The 14,697-nt window shown below is 42.9% G+C and overlaps 1 protein-coding gene across 34 annotated transcripts in view; it reads right to left on the bottom strand.

Moving 5' to 3' along the window:
• Positions 1-4,660, bottom strand: part of TCF7L2 (transcription factor 7 like 2) — a 198,688-nt gene extending 194,028 nt beyond the window's left edge. For all 34 annotated transcript variants that reach the window (XM_039548029.1, XM_039548031.1, XM_039548041.1 and 31 more), the window contains exons 1-3: positions 3,886-4,660; positions 3,557-3,623; positions 3,179-3,303 (exon numbers count right to left, since the gene is read on the bottom strand). In XM_039548029.1, coding sequence (XP_039403963.1) covers positions 3,179-3,303; positions 3,557-3,623; positions 3,886-4,074 — 381 coding nt within the window. In that variant the 5' untranslated portion in view covers positions 4,075-4,660. The remainder of the gene's footprint in view (positions 1-3,178; positions 3,304-3,556; positions 3,624-3,885) is intronic.
• Positions 4,661-14,697: the final 10,037 nt, after the last annotated feature.

Below are 14,697 nucleotides of genomic sequence, written 5' to 3'. Positions count from 1 at the left end.
AGGATTCAAATTAAATACAACTTCTCTGTTTTTAAACTTTGAAATGAAAACTATTTCCTTTATTATTCCTAATAGCCAGCTACCACGGTCCCTCTTCAAGTATATGCGAGACAGAGACAGAGATTCTCAGATACATTACTACATTTCTATTTGACTAGATCTCTCCTTAATGCGTATCTGTATTCTTAAAAGCCATCCACATTACTCTATCAAAGACAAAATTAACATTATACAGAAAAATCTTTGTCATTTTAAAATAAAATTATTACTATCAAGCTTTATGGAGTCTTCAACAATTAAAGCATTATTCTTGAGATAATGTATTATTCATCATAAGCAGATTTAATGATACTTCATAATTCTTTACGTTCTTAAAACAGAAAAGAAGAAATCAGTGTTCTCAGGAGTTTGCTTTTGAACAGACAGCTGCAGATACATTTACAATTAACAAAAATTCTGCTAAACCAAAATTAACAAACAAACCACAACAGCAGCAACAAAAAAGAAAAGAATATATGCTACACAACTACGTCACCTTTTTACCTTATACTCTCTTAAAATTTAAAGGATAGGGTATTAGACATCTACTCAATATGTATTTGTTTATATATTAAATAATAACTACGCAGAATTTTCTATACATTTCCAACTTGCATTTAAAACTAAAATCTAGCTGGTTTGGGATTCAAAGCTGGTTTAGTAGATGTCAAGAATACACCTAGAACATACAGTATGTCAGACAACATCTATCCTGCTTAATCTTTAAATTATTCTGCTTTCAGGCCTAAATGAATAACTTTAATTTTTTCAGCCATAATTAAGTGGCAAGCAAACACGGAGACATACAGAATGTGAAAGAAAAAAGGTGAAGATATGAAAAGGTTTGTGGTTCCTGATGTGCAAATAATAAAATTGCCTACTGAGAGTGGAAATATCCCTTTTAGAATCCATCTGATAACACACTACAAGGCCACCTGCTATGTCAACAATAAAATAACATGTAATCTTTTATACAATACCTTTAATTCATACAAATAGAACATTCTTATGAAGGCCTTTTTTAAATTTAGGGAGAAGGGGAGGAATATTTCCATTAAAGGTAACTACTAAATGATCCAGATCTTTAGGTTCTAACAAGAAAAAAGAAGGTGGCAAATCAATGTAATAAGGAATTATGTCTGTTGTAACAAAAATATTTTTGAAAAAAAAAATCAGAAGACAAAAAAACGAAGGTGATACCTCAATTAAGCTATTCTTGGAATACTGAAAGCATTTTAAGTTTTTAAAAAACTGCAATATAAAATTATTTGGCACAAAGTCATTTTGGGGGAATACTCTGAGATCTGGAACCTAACGCTTACAGAATTTGAATTTTTTTTTAAAAAGCCATGCACACACAAAATACACACAACCATATTTGAAGCAAAATGTCATTCATTCAGTCCATGCTTTTCCCCTCCCCAATCATTAAAATTAAAAAATGTAGTCACCCTCTTCCACAGTCTGAGAAATCATGGCGCTTGAAAAGCAGCCTTACAAGATAACCACCATAATAAAATAAGTAAAACACTACCACATCTTTAAATACATGCAAAACTAGACGAAAAAAATTTTCATATCTCGATTGCTCTATATTTACTAATCTAGGTTGCTACTGCCACTTTACTGAGTAAAAACAAGCCTGACCTGATGTTTAATATTTTAACGCTTTGAAACACTTGTAGATCTGATAAACTGGTCTCGTCCAAGACTTAATCCATTAGCACAGATTCAACATCTACTGAACAGTAGATCTGTTATTTCAAATTGCTCTCTCATGTTACAAAAAATGTGTAAATAGATACATGGTGATGGTGGAGGACCCTTCAGATTTAAAAGCACCTAAAGAATGCAAAATGACAACGCTGGGCAAGTGTAAACAAACACTTCTTAGCATTTTGTACTCCCCATGGGTTTACCATTCATAATTAAAAACCCCTCCTTTAAAAAAAATTTGTCTTGATGTGTGTTACATATACAGCACAGTTAGTGATACTACAAGGCATCAAAGGAGAAACAGCAGCAAGAGACAAACCTACCCCCATCACACCCCGAAGTTTAATAGAACCCCACTATCTGAACTACGATTACTTCCCCCCTCCTCCACACACACTTTCTCTTTTACCCAGGAAATCTGGCCCTTCATCCACACACACTCATATTTTCAGCAAGATTATTATTTCTAGAATACACTTCCAAGTGGGGAGGTTGTTTAATCTATTCATTTTTTTTAAATGCAGTTTCTGTTTATTGTATCAGTCCTGGTCTGTGCTCTGCTCTAACTCCTTTCAGGACTCAGCTTAGCCACACACAAATAAAGAAAGAACTCCTTCAGGTCTTTCTCCCCTTGCAAAATAAGAGCTGTGTGTTTAGCTCCGGGTAAGGATGGGCTTTTTCTGTGAGCGTTCAAGAGAGGGATTCATCTCCTTGATCAAGGTTTGTTCAGTTTAAACTAATCAAGCATGTGAGTTTGAAATTAAATGTCAATAACCCTCCCGTCCCCCAAAAAAGTGTAAAAACTTGCCATAAACATACAGAGAAAGAGAGAGAGAGAGAAAGTGCAGAACCAAAGTGAAAAGGCCAGACAACTTGCAATGGATTTTTTTTTTAAAGTTTCTAGTCTTTACAAAACAGGATAAGAGAGAAACTATATAACTTGGTGACTCCTAATACAGTACATCAGTATCTGAGAGAGCTTCTGCAGCAAGGAAAGGGTTAAGGGGGAGGTTAAAAAAAGGGAGGGGGAAGAGACCAAGACGCCACCGAAGAGGGCAGAAGAAAACAGATCATTCACCATGGCAAATAAAGAGTTTTGTAGAAATCAGATTTGAGATTCAGCTGATGAGAAAAGAAACCAAAACGCAGCCTGGGATTTATTATTTTTTGAAAGAAGGGAGAATCGAGAGGTGAAAAGACCTCCACGCAAAACTGAAAGTAAAAAAAAAAAAATATGGCGAAGTATAAACAAATCCCATTCTGCAAAAGCCGTGAAAGTTTGGAAAGTTTGTGACTAGGGGGAACGGGGGAGGGGGAGGACATGCGGGAGGCTTAGAGCTGGGGAGGGAGAGAGGAAGGACATGTACAATCCTAGCAGTGAACCATCGGTTAAAATAGACAGAGATGTATATGCGCCACTTACTGTTCTTGCAGTTGGAGAGAGCGATCCATTGGGGAGGTACGGGCTGGTCAGGTCGGGGATCATTATAAAAGGATAACCAGGGTATGGTGGGCCCTTAAACAACCCTCCATCTTGCCTTTTCGCAGCTAACATGGCGGGGCAGAAAGAGAGAGAGGGGGTGAAAAGGGGGGAATACAAAAGAGAGCGGGGTGGCAAAAAAAAACTTTGTTTAGAAAGTGTCTCTCCCCCCCGCACCCCCAGGCAAAAGTTGTGCAGCCGGCCCAGCTGCACAGCAGCGCGCCGCTGGGGCCGCACTGGGCTTCCCTCGGCAGGTCGCCCCGCAGAGCTCGGGGGCTCCTCGCTTTGGGGGTGTGTGGGGGGGGGGTTCGTGGTACTCACCTTCTTCTAAACTTTCCCTCGATTTATCTCTGAAAGTTTCGGACCTAGGCGGAGGCCGCCTCTCCGCCTGGGGGAGGGGGGCAGAAAGGAAAGATTTGGGGAGGGGGGGGGAGAGAAAGAGAGAGAAACAAGAGTTACAAGTTTGTGCAACGGAGGAAACTTAAAGCCAAACATTGTAGCAACCTCACAACACCCCCCTCCCTGAGTTCTGTCTGAGGGTTAGCCCCCTAAACCCCGTGGCAAAGCAAAGCCCAACTCCCCTCTGCCCCCCACCTCCGCCTGCCCCCAAAGCCAAGGGGGGGAGGATTTGGGGGGGTTCCCCTCCTTACCTCCGAGTCTGAGGAGCTGTTTTGATTCGTTTCTGATTCATTGACCAGCGAGGACTTGACATCCGCTAAATCCCGCTCGGCCGAGGAGTTGTCGGAGATCTTCTCCTCCTGCTCCCCTTCGTCTTTGAAAGAGATCAGCTCATCGTTGGCCCCCAAGTCGTCTCCTCCACCGCCGTTCAGCTGCGGCATTTTCCTGCCGGCTCACCCCACCAGCAGCAATTTTGCAAGAAGGGAAAGGGGGGAGGGGAGGGGGAAAGAAAGGGGAAAAAGTTTGCACCGGGGGGGGGAAAAGTCCAAGGTGAAGGGTTTTTCTTCTTCTTCGTCTTCTCCTTCTCTGTTTCCTCCTGGGGAGGGGAAAAAGAAGGAGGAGGAGGGGAGGGAAATGTCTTTCCTTTCCTCTTTGCACCAGTGACTTTGGGTTTCTTCTTCTGGATGTTTTCCTCCCTCTCTCTCTCTTTCTTCCTTCCTTCCTTCCAGGGAGCTGATCAGCGTGCCAAGGGCGCACCAACCCCACACCCAATGTGAGAATAATAATAATTAAAAAAAAAATAGACGGGGGGGAGGGGGAAATTGTTTTAAAAAAAATACAACAAACCCAACAAGAAGTCAGCTGGAGAGGGGGGGAGCCGCCGCAGATATAGGGAGCCCGTGCCGCTCGGGTTTGAGTGAGTTGAAGTTAGACTGAGAGCTTTTCAGTTCAAAGGCGGCGCTGATTGACAGATAGAAAAAGGGGGATCGAAATCCGGAGGAACGGAGAAGTCTGGGATCCGGGATTATTGACAGGGAGAGAGAAACACACTAGGCACTTAATGAGATGCAGGAGGGGGCGGGGCTCCCCCGGTGACGTGTGCATAACTAAACAGGTTTGGGGAATGAGCGAGAGGGAGAAGGAAGAAAGAGGAGGAGGGTGGGGGGAAGTGGAGAACTAACAATGATCCTTTTTGGCAAGAGCCAGCGAGAGTTTAGTGAGTGTTAGGGGGGAAAAAAGGGAATGGATTGAAGGGAGACAATGGAGGGGGAGGAGGGAATGTAAGGGAATGACCCAAAGAAAAACAAAACACAAATGCAAGGGGGAGAGGAGAAAATTGCACTCTTACTTCAGAAGTAGATTTGCACAAGAAGGAAAAAATATATATATAGGAGTTAGGAAGAGAGGAAAAGATGCCTGCCCTTGGGTCTGCTGTTTGCAAAGCAGTAACTTTTATAGAGCAAAGATGATTAACCATATACATTTGTATGCATGGGGAAAAGTGAAATTCCTCACAGATTTTCCGTGGCATTATTTTTATTGTGCGTGGTTTAGGTTTTTTTGCTTTTCTTTTCTTTTCTTTTTTTTTTTTTTGGTTGGCTTTTTTAAACCCGTTAAGATTTTTTTGTTTATTGCCAATCGTTGTAGGTAAGAAACTAAAATAATCATGTAATAAACCCCTTTTCTTACCCGGCGTTTTCTTCTTGCATGTATTATTATTATTATAGTCCTACTGGATTAAAATGTGCAAGATAACTCTTTAGTGAGCAGATATCGCCAATTTTTGGAGTAAGGCATATTATTATTTTTACCTTAATGGGGGAAAAAATTGGAGGAAAAGGAATGTGATTGATACGTTAATTATCAAGAGAGGAGGGAGATCCAGGACTCTGTGACTTGAGAGGTGAAAAGTTTTTTGTGTTGACGTTGTAAGCATCACAACAGGAAAATTAAACTGAAAGTGACATAGCCACTGGAATGAATAGGACCAGTTGAACGGTCCCCAAAACCAGCCAGCAAGTGAGTTACCAAATGTAGATTATTGGGGGGCGGGGAGTAATTGACCGCTCAAGACATAACGAAAGAGTATTCAGTTCAAGGATTTGAGGCAGCAGGTTTTTTTTAAGTCACTACCCACAGAGCAGGCTCTGCACAGCAACAAAATGGGGAGCGGAATAATGCAGATGCAAGAAATGACATCTGGTACCCGAATATAATGTGCTGAAGAGAGAAGGAAAACAAATTGATCTTCTAGCAGTGACAAATTATAACAATGGACGAGTCAATGGGAAACTTTAACATGGACAAGGAACAAAGGAGGGAGGGGGGCACAGAGACAGTAAATTCAATGGGAATTAGTAAATTGCCTAATGGAAATGGTGTTAGAAAGCAAGGGGACAGGCTGTACTAAATAATCCAAACATTCCCCAAGAAATCTGACCTGCTGCTCCTACTAAGGGCCATTCAGCACGTAGGGTTTCCAAAACAAAGTCAATTTGTCATGCAATATTTAGAGAGTTTGGGGATTTCAGCTAAACTGTCTTCTCTAAAAAGAATAATAAAAATAATAATACAGAGATCGACAAGGCTAACACAAATTCTCAGGCATTAAAAAGTTCACATAGAAATTTGCATACTAAAGGGAAAGATGCAGACAAAATAGAAATAAAAAAATCACTGCAACTTACAACTTTAATATTAATCAGTAAAGCAGAAATAGAGTGAAAGGAAGCATGAAAAGAAGTAAAACAAATGTGTACATTTAATCAGACAGGATTGCATAGGACACAAAGAACAGGGCTAATTAGTCTCAGCAGGTAGGGACTAACCTTCAGACTTCATAAATAAATAAGTCTGTGAACAATGTCTAAGTGGGAGTATGGAGACAGAAAAGGGATTATTTCAAGACACCAAGTAAAAACATGAAGAATGAAATACTTCACTGTTAAATCAATGTACAAATGGATTTAACCGTTTCTTTTTCTTCTGGTCTTTTGACTAACTTGCTTTTACTTTTAGACATTTTGCAAAATAGCTATGGTTGGACACACACTTCCCAATTATCCCTGGCTATGTAATGGCTACATTTTGCAAGCTGTTTACTTGCAGAGTGACACAGTAACAAATAGACTCAATTTTGTTTGTCTTTTGATTTTTTAATTATTTTAAACTATGGTGTGATATGAGATTATAAATGCCAAACATGCTGTACTGTTACTTACTTTATAGGACCATGTGTGATAATTGGATCCGACAGAACAAAAACTAACTTTTTTTAAAGGGATTTTTATGATCTGGTATAGATTTTTAGGAAACATGCTTCCCTAACAATTCTGCATGGTAATTAGTGCCATTACTTGTCTAGCATCAAAAATGTGGTTGGTTTTCTACTAGATATAGAAGGAGATTCTCTGCCCCAGGGAGCTAACAAACGAAGGCCCTGATTCTGTAAACAGTTATGCATGTGAATAATGTTACTCATGGATTACTCATGTAAGTAACGCTACTGACATCCGTAAGCAGTTGTAAGATCTTGTTAGGCCCTGATCCTGCACTGGGAACCCAAGTGCAAAGGTTGGCCCTAGCGGCTCCTGATGCAAGAGTTAGGTCCCAATCCTGGAATATATTCCCCACTACACCCACGTGGCTGGGCACAGAACCGCAGTGAGGTCAAAAGAACTGTGCAAGTACAGAGGTTTGCTCATGTAGAGTTCATTACAGGAGTGGGGCTTTAGTTATTAACCCTGTGCGTTTTTCTAATTGACCCATGCTTATCCTTTCAAACAGCTACATTTAAAAACAGAGCAGCAAGTCACAGTGTTGTCCTTATTCATTAGAATGTCATTATTTAATAAAGTTACTCACAGTAGCATCTGCATCATATCTATTTATTTATTTCCTGGTTTCCAGTTTTAATAGATCCAAATATACAAATGCCTTTGGTGGAATGAGCTCTCAAAGGGTCAATAGCACCTGTTAGCTGGAGGGTACCCTGGATAAAAAATGTGCAACTTGCAACAGCCAAAGTAATATAATATTCAGAAAAAAAGTCAAGCTAATCCATTGTGTGAAACATATGATTTATTGTTTTGATACCCAATTTGAAGCAACAGGTGGTGTGACAAAGGCAGGTGCTAAGAGTTTGGCCTTCCATAGACACCAGTTATCCTGGCAAAGTTGTCCTATGGTGTAGATCTGGGAGCACAAGTGACTGTCTAGACCATCATAGGTCTCAGCCTGGGGCGGCTCCAGGCCCCAGCTCGCCAAGCGCGTGCTTGGGGCAGCACGCCGCGGGGGGCGCTCTGCCGGTCACCGGGAGGGCGGCAGGCGGCTCCGGTGGACCTCCCGCAGGCATGCCTGCGGGCGGTCCACCAAAGCCGCAGGACCTGCAGACTGCAGGACCAGCGGACGCTCCGCAGGCACGCCTGCGGGAGGTCCACCGGAGCCGCCTGCTGCCCTCCCGGCGACCGGCAGAGCACCCCCCACGGCATGCCGCTGTGCTTGGGGCGGTGAAATGTCTAGAGTCGCCCCTGGTCTCAGCCTTGGCACAGTATACCATATGTTGGGCTTGCTTTGTGAAACAATTGGGACAAGGTCAGATTAGGGAATTTGTATCGTTTACAGTGAGTAATGTCACCATTTACATTCACAGAATGCCTTTCAACCCAAAGGAGATTCATGCATGAGAAACAGCACTCACGTGAAAAAGTGGGGGGGGGGGCCAGGGGGGGCTGGATTTTTTTTGGGGGGGTGCTGAGAGCCCAGCCATTGTAAAAAACTGTATAATATGATGATGGAAACCAAGTCAGGGGTGTGCAACACCACCCCTGCCTCCTAGTTCCCTAGTTCCAGGTGCACCCACACAACACATTCACAACAGAGAGAGAGAGAGAGAAGAGAAGGTTTGCTAGCACAGGCTAACAGGGGTAAAAAAAAAAAAAAAAAAAAATTTTTAATCTCTTTAAGGCTAGAGCTCTGCTATAATAGAGAAATCTACTCCCACTTGGGCTGATTGGACCGTGTAGTGGACCGACTGACAGACACATGACAGGACTAGGACTCTCCCTAAGCCCCTAGCCCTATAGACTTGCAAGCATAGAACTCTGCTTATTCTATCTATCTAACTCTGAAGAAACATTGAAGGATTTGAATGAATTTGAATCTATGGTTTATTTTTTGAGGGGGTTTTTTGAGGTGATTTTAGTGTCTTAGACCACTAACTCTGTTTTGCCATATTTTTTTTTCTACATTGAGGTGTTGTTGATGAAAACAAAACAATGGTGGGTACATACAGTCAATAACCTTAACATTGTTGCTGTGCTTTGGAGCTGCATCAATAATAATATTGGTGGATTTTTTTAGGATAGGATAGAGAACAGAGCCAAAGGATAGAGGCCCTGGGTGTTCTATGTAATCAGAGCAAAGAAAAAAAAAAAAAAAAAAAAAAAGAAAAAAAATTAAAAAAGAAAAAAAAAAAAAAAAAAAAAAAACCAAATGAATGTTTCCATTGTTTGATTGCTGTATCTTTTATGATCCCCTGTTTAGACTGATCCCCAGGTCTTTTCTTTTCACCGCCATCAGGAAATAAGACACCCAGAGACCTTTTACTTACTGCTATGGGAACTAACTTCTTTAAATCCATGTTCAGTTTCACAAGTCATGTCTATGGAGCAGTAGAAACATTATTCAATTTTTAGTGCCTAAAATATTGCTATGCATCTGGGTTTTGACAGAGATAATTTTACCTAACAATAAAATGCTTAATGAGTAGGAATATGCATGCAGAGTGTAATCACACATTATCATGAGGTGATATCAAGTATTATAGGGGTGTGTGTGACAAAAAATAGGTTCCTGAAACACAGCATCTTCCATACCTGTACCATTTTTATTGACAGCATGTCTTTTAACCCTAATAGTAATGGAAGAATCCCAATAAATGAAACATTTACTGAATAACTTGCCTTATTTTCGGGTGGTGTCTGATTCCTTTCTAGCTGTCTCTAGAAGATGTTTTTAGCCTAATTTGCTCCCTAGAAATTTCACTCACCAGAGTTATACATCTATGACGTTTTATTGCCTGAAGCCAAGTCTGAATAAGAACTTTCTTAAGGTATACTTACCCTAATGCCAGTCTACAAGAATTGGTCGGATTTAGTTTGATTTATTTGTGCAACCCTGTGCATACAGTCTTTCAGCCATCACTGTAGAATTGGCCTAATGTTTCTGAATGCAAAAGGAAAAAGGAAAAAGAAAGAAAATGAGTGAAAAACAGTAATATCCATGTTTCAGAGTGGTAGCCCTGTTAGTCTCTATCAGCAAAAAAGAGGACTCCTTATGGCACCTTAGAGACTGACAAAATATCCTTGTTCATTTATAATAATGATGCTTGGTTAAATTAATTGTGTGTATACTTATATGTTTACATGTTCCAACCAAATGAACTCAAATAGCAATTGCATATGTTTACTTCTGCAGGAATTCCAAAGAACTTGTGTGTAGATACATCCATACATGTAAATACACACACAAATCCCAGACAGAAATAACTAACCATATACTGGTCTGATGTAGTGTGACAATTGGTATGTAATAAATATGTACATACATATATGACAACAGTTAAGCAGCTGGTGAGCTGAGACCACTGCCTGTAATACTGAACAATATTGTCTCATTGTTTCCTTGCATTCCACCGTCTGTCTGTATCCATCTGTTGTCTCTTGTCTATACTTAAATAGTCGGCTCTTTGGGGAAGGGACCATCTTTTGGTTCTGTTTTGTACAGCACCTAGCACAATGGGCCATAATTGGACCTCCGACATCCCCCTACAGTACATGTAATAACTAAAAATAATCACTAATCACTCAAACACAACATGTTTTATCGTGCATAGTACAATGGATTCCCCCATCTCAGTTGATGCTATCATAATATAAATAATAAGAATGGATGAGGTAGCTGTTTAGCAGGGTGCAGCGACACTAGTTTTGATTTAGGACATGACGTGAAAGAGTACAGGATATCCTGCAAGGAGTAGGCTGAATGTAACGCTCCCCCCCCCCCCCCCGTACACACACATGCTGGGGCAGTAAGCCCAGGCAGTGCTTCCTCCCACTCCTCGGTAGGGAGTTGTGGGGCAACTGCAGACAGCAGGCACTCCTGCCAGTGTTTGTAGAGGGCCTAGCAAAATGGAGGCCTGGTCCATGACAGTATGGTAATACAAATAACTAATAATAATCATTAGAATTACATTTAGGCCTAGACCACAGAACTAACAACCCTAGCACTGCAACAAGTGTACAGGTCTTTGAGTTGACTATAATCAAGACCTTGGATTTTCATCTCATGCAAAATACCTTAAGTTTCCAAATAAAAGCCTTGTTTTCTCAACGATAAGAATAATTAATATTTATAATCTCACCAACCACACGTTGGGAGCTAAACAGCTGTTTATGGAAACGAGGCCCCTGCCACAAAAGGTTTACAATCTATTTAATTGATAATTGATCTAATTAAAGCATCCAACAGAAATATGGTGCGGAGCAAAAAATATTTTTAAGGCACCCCATAAAAGTGTTTTAAAGACTTGACCAGCCTATCTGTAATGGAGCCTTCTCCTTTACTATTTCTTACCCAGGGCCGCCCAGAGGGGGCAAGGGGGCACCCCCCCCCCCCCCCCTCCAAGGGCCCCCCCAAGAGCGAGGGCTCCGCTCCCCTCTCCTGAGCTCCCTCGCTCGCGCGCGCGCCGAGCCCCCGCCCCCCCCGCCCGCCCCCCCCCCGAGCCGAGGGGGGGAGGCGGGGGGCAGGGGCGGGGAGGAGCCCCCGCCGCCCGCCAGGCATGGGCGGGGGCGGGCGGGGCAGGGCGGCTCCGGCCTCTGCCCGCGCCCCCCCCCCCGCCCCTCTCCCGGCTCCCAGCCCTCCCCCGCCGGGGGCGCGCGAGAGGCTGAGGCTGAGGCTGAGGGAGCTGAGGGCGGGGGCGGGAAGCGGCCCCGCCGCCGGGGCGCAGCCGCCCCGGGCGCCGCGGCGGGGCCCTGCGGGCCTGGGGCTCGGCCCCCAAGCCCCGACGGGCCAGGACCCGCCCGGGGCCCCCCCCGCTACCCCCCGCCGGCGCGCGGGGTCGCGGCGGGCGCGGCGCGGCCGGCGCGGGCGCGGGTCCGGCTGGGCGGGCGGCCGCGGCGGGGGGCCGGGCGGCCTCCCCCCGCCCCCCGCCCCCCCCCCGGCCCCCCGCCCCCCGCCCGCCGAAGTTCTTATCAAATCACTTTCTAATGAATAATTCTTGAAAAAGGCTGTGTTTGGCTTTTCATATGCTTCTACTTGCTCCTGGAGCTTATGACTTTCTGTGCATCTTCTGTCATTTGGCAAAGAGCTCTGGAGCACATGCAAGTGGTCACAGGTCAGCTGAGGACTGAGACAAGTAGAGCTCGGCTGAAGAAACCGAGCAGTCTCTTTCTTTGTAAAGTATGCTGCCACTTAGCAGCAGACAGGGGTTTCTCTTGCAATGGAGAATCTAAGCCTATGCATATCAAAAACAGTGGCACTGGCGACATTTCTGGTAGGCTGTTGTCTCAGGCATATCCAGCCTTTATGTAACCTCAGGGCATAAATAAGCAGACAGGAGGTAAGGGACAGACCTTCCCGTAGTACAATTAGGTGACAATGAGCTAGCCAAGTAATAAGTGCAGGACCCCCAAACAGCTCAGTATCAGGAATACCACTGAGAGTTACCGGTATTACTAATTATTTGTTATCTTGTACTATGAAAGTATCCAGAGGCCCCAGTCAGATTTAGGGCCTCTGGACACCACCGATGTATAGGTATAGTTGCTAGGCACTACATAGACGCAGAAGATGCAGTCGCTGCCCGGAGGAATTTAAAATCTATGGGCCCAATCCTGCAGCTGGATCCAGGCACGCTGACTCCTGAACCTGTACAGAGCCCCATTTTCTGTGGATGAGGAACCCTGGAGTAACTATAACAATAAGGTACTGAAGAGGTGGACCTGCAAGTTACATCTTAGGCTAATGGACACACGTAAAGAGGACTCGAAGCGAACAGCAGCGTCACTATATTCTGCTTTGGGGGACAGACCTTCCTTTACTTGACCAACCTCAGAAGAGGCAGGATGCTAAAGTCAAGAGAGCTCTGTACATTTGCACGCCGGTTTTCTGAAGTCCTGAACATGGCACGAGAAATCATGGGATCCCATTTATCTCAATTTCCATGAGACAAGATGTGAAGTCCTGATACAAAACAAGTAGAAAAAATAACTTTGACAAAAACCTTTCAGCCTCCCTTATACACAATAAATAGGCAAAAAAAAAATGTGTACAAACTACTACTACTTTTTTGTTTTGTTTTGCAGGGCATCTTTAAAAGGTAAAACTGTTACACTTTCAAAATTCATGGTACTAAAGAAACGATATCCAAAGATTTCGGATGAAGGCATTCAGACTGTATGTAGCAAGACATACACTGACTTCCTATTTGGGTGACCATCAAGAATCACTTAATGTCATTACTAACCTCTACAGCCCATAACACGTAATGTTCACCTTCATAAGCAAATATCTGTTTAGGAAGTGTAGTGGATCAAGCACAAATCTAGAAGTCCAGGGTTCAGTTCCTCGTCTCTGCCAATGATTTCCTGCATGTCCTTGTGAAAGTCAGTTATCCTGTCTGTACCTCTGTTTCCACATCCATAAAATGGGTACACTACTACTTCTAAGAGGTGGTTGTATGGCTAAACTGACTCCTGGTCTATACTAGGAAATTAAGTTGATATAAGTTTCTGGCTCAAGGGTGTGAAAAACAGTGCAGTTAAATCAACCTGTCCCCTCATGTGGATAGCATTAGGTTGATGGGAGAATTCTACTATGGACTTAGCTACCACCTCTGGGGGAGGTGGAGTACCTACACCAGTGGGAGAAGCCCTCCCATCGCTGTAGGTAGTGTCTTCACGGAAGCACAACAGTTTTAAGCACAGACAACTCTTAAGTGCATTCAGATACAAAGATCTACTGAAAAGAACTACTGAACACTGAAATGTAAAGTATTATTAATATAGCGTGATACTGCAAATGAAGAGTATTATACAGTAGAAACATCTTTTACTATAATCCTATCCATTTATCCTCATAAGAAACCCAACCACAGTGAGCTGTTTATTCTCAGCTCTTGGGTTCTGAAAAATGCTTCATTTGCAATAGATACATGTTAATCTTTTTTCACAATTATGTCCTTGGTATCTTAAAGCAGATGTTGAAAAGATACTATACAAAGACTAGGGCTAGGAGCAATGACTGTATATGTTGGAGGCAGCACTACAGATGTGTAGGATATCTAAATATGACCATATGTATTAGAAAATATTGTATAATTTAGCCCCAGGTGTAACACACACACACTCTCTCTCTCTCTTTCTCTCGCTATCTAAATTTGATAAAACTAACAAATCCGCTTTTTACTAGGCCCATATGAAAGCAAAACGAACCTTACTACAGGGTCTGGAGGGGAATGGGTGAATAGTTTTTTTAGGGAAGAGGGCTAATATGGTGTTCTCATATATCAGCAAAATTTTGGCAACAGGAATCTGTGCAGTTGCTGAGCGTTTGTGTTCTGGGACTAGGAGACTTGAATATTATTAAAGGAGCTGTCGCAAAGTGCATCAATCTGGCATGTACTTGCGCCAGATATCTATTTGCCAGGAACTGGAGCGGAGGAGGGGGATCTCAGCAGGCTTGCAGTCGAGGAATGGTGGACATTGCTTTGATTCAAGAAAGCCTTGGCACAGGCATCTTCCTGGATGTGGATAACATAATGGACTTGGGGGAACATATTAAGTCACACCCCCTGTGGCTTGGTAGCAGCTCTGGATGTGAATTATACAATTCTGGATTGATATGTTAAGGACTTGAATGATGACTGTCTGCTTACTTTCCAACATCTGAGTAATGTGATTTTTTTTTCTTTGAGTTTCATGGCCAGTTGTGCTGTGATATGAAAGGGGGGGGAAAATCTTGCAACCTTCAAATAAAAATATAAATTAAAAGAGAGAGAGAGA

Source organism: Mauremys reevesii, linkage group 7, assembly GCF_016161935.1.
Source record: "Mauremys reevesii isolate NIE-2019 linkage group 7, ASM1616193v1, whole genome shotgun sequence".
In the NCBI taxonomy this organism is placed as follows: Eukaryota; Metazoa; Chordata; order Testudines; family Geoemydidae; genus Mauremys; species Mauremys reevesii.
Note: the sequence above shows the minus strand (reverse complement) of the source record. Positions and strands in the feature narration are given on the sequence as shown.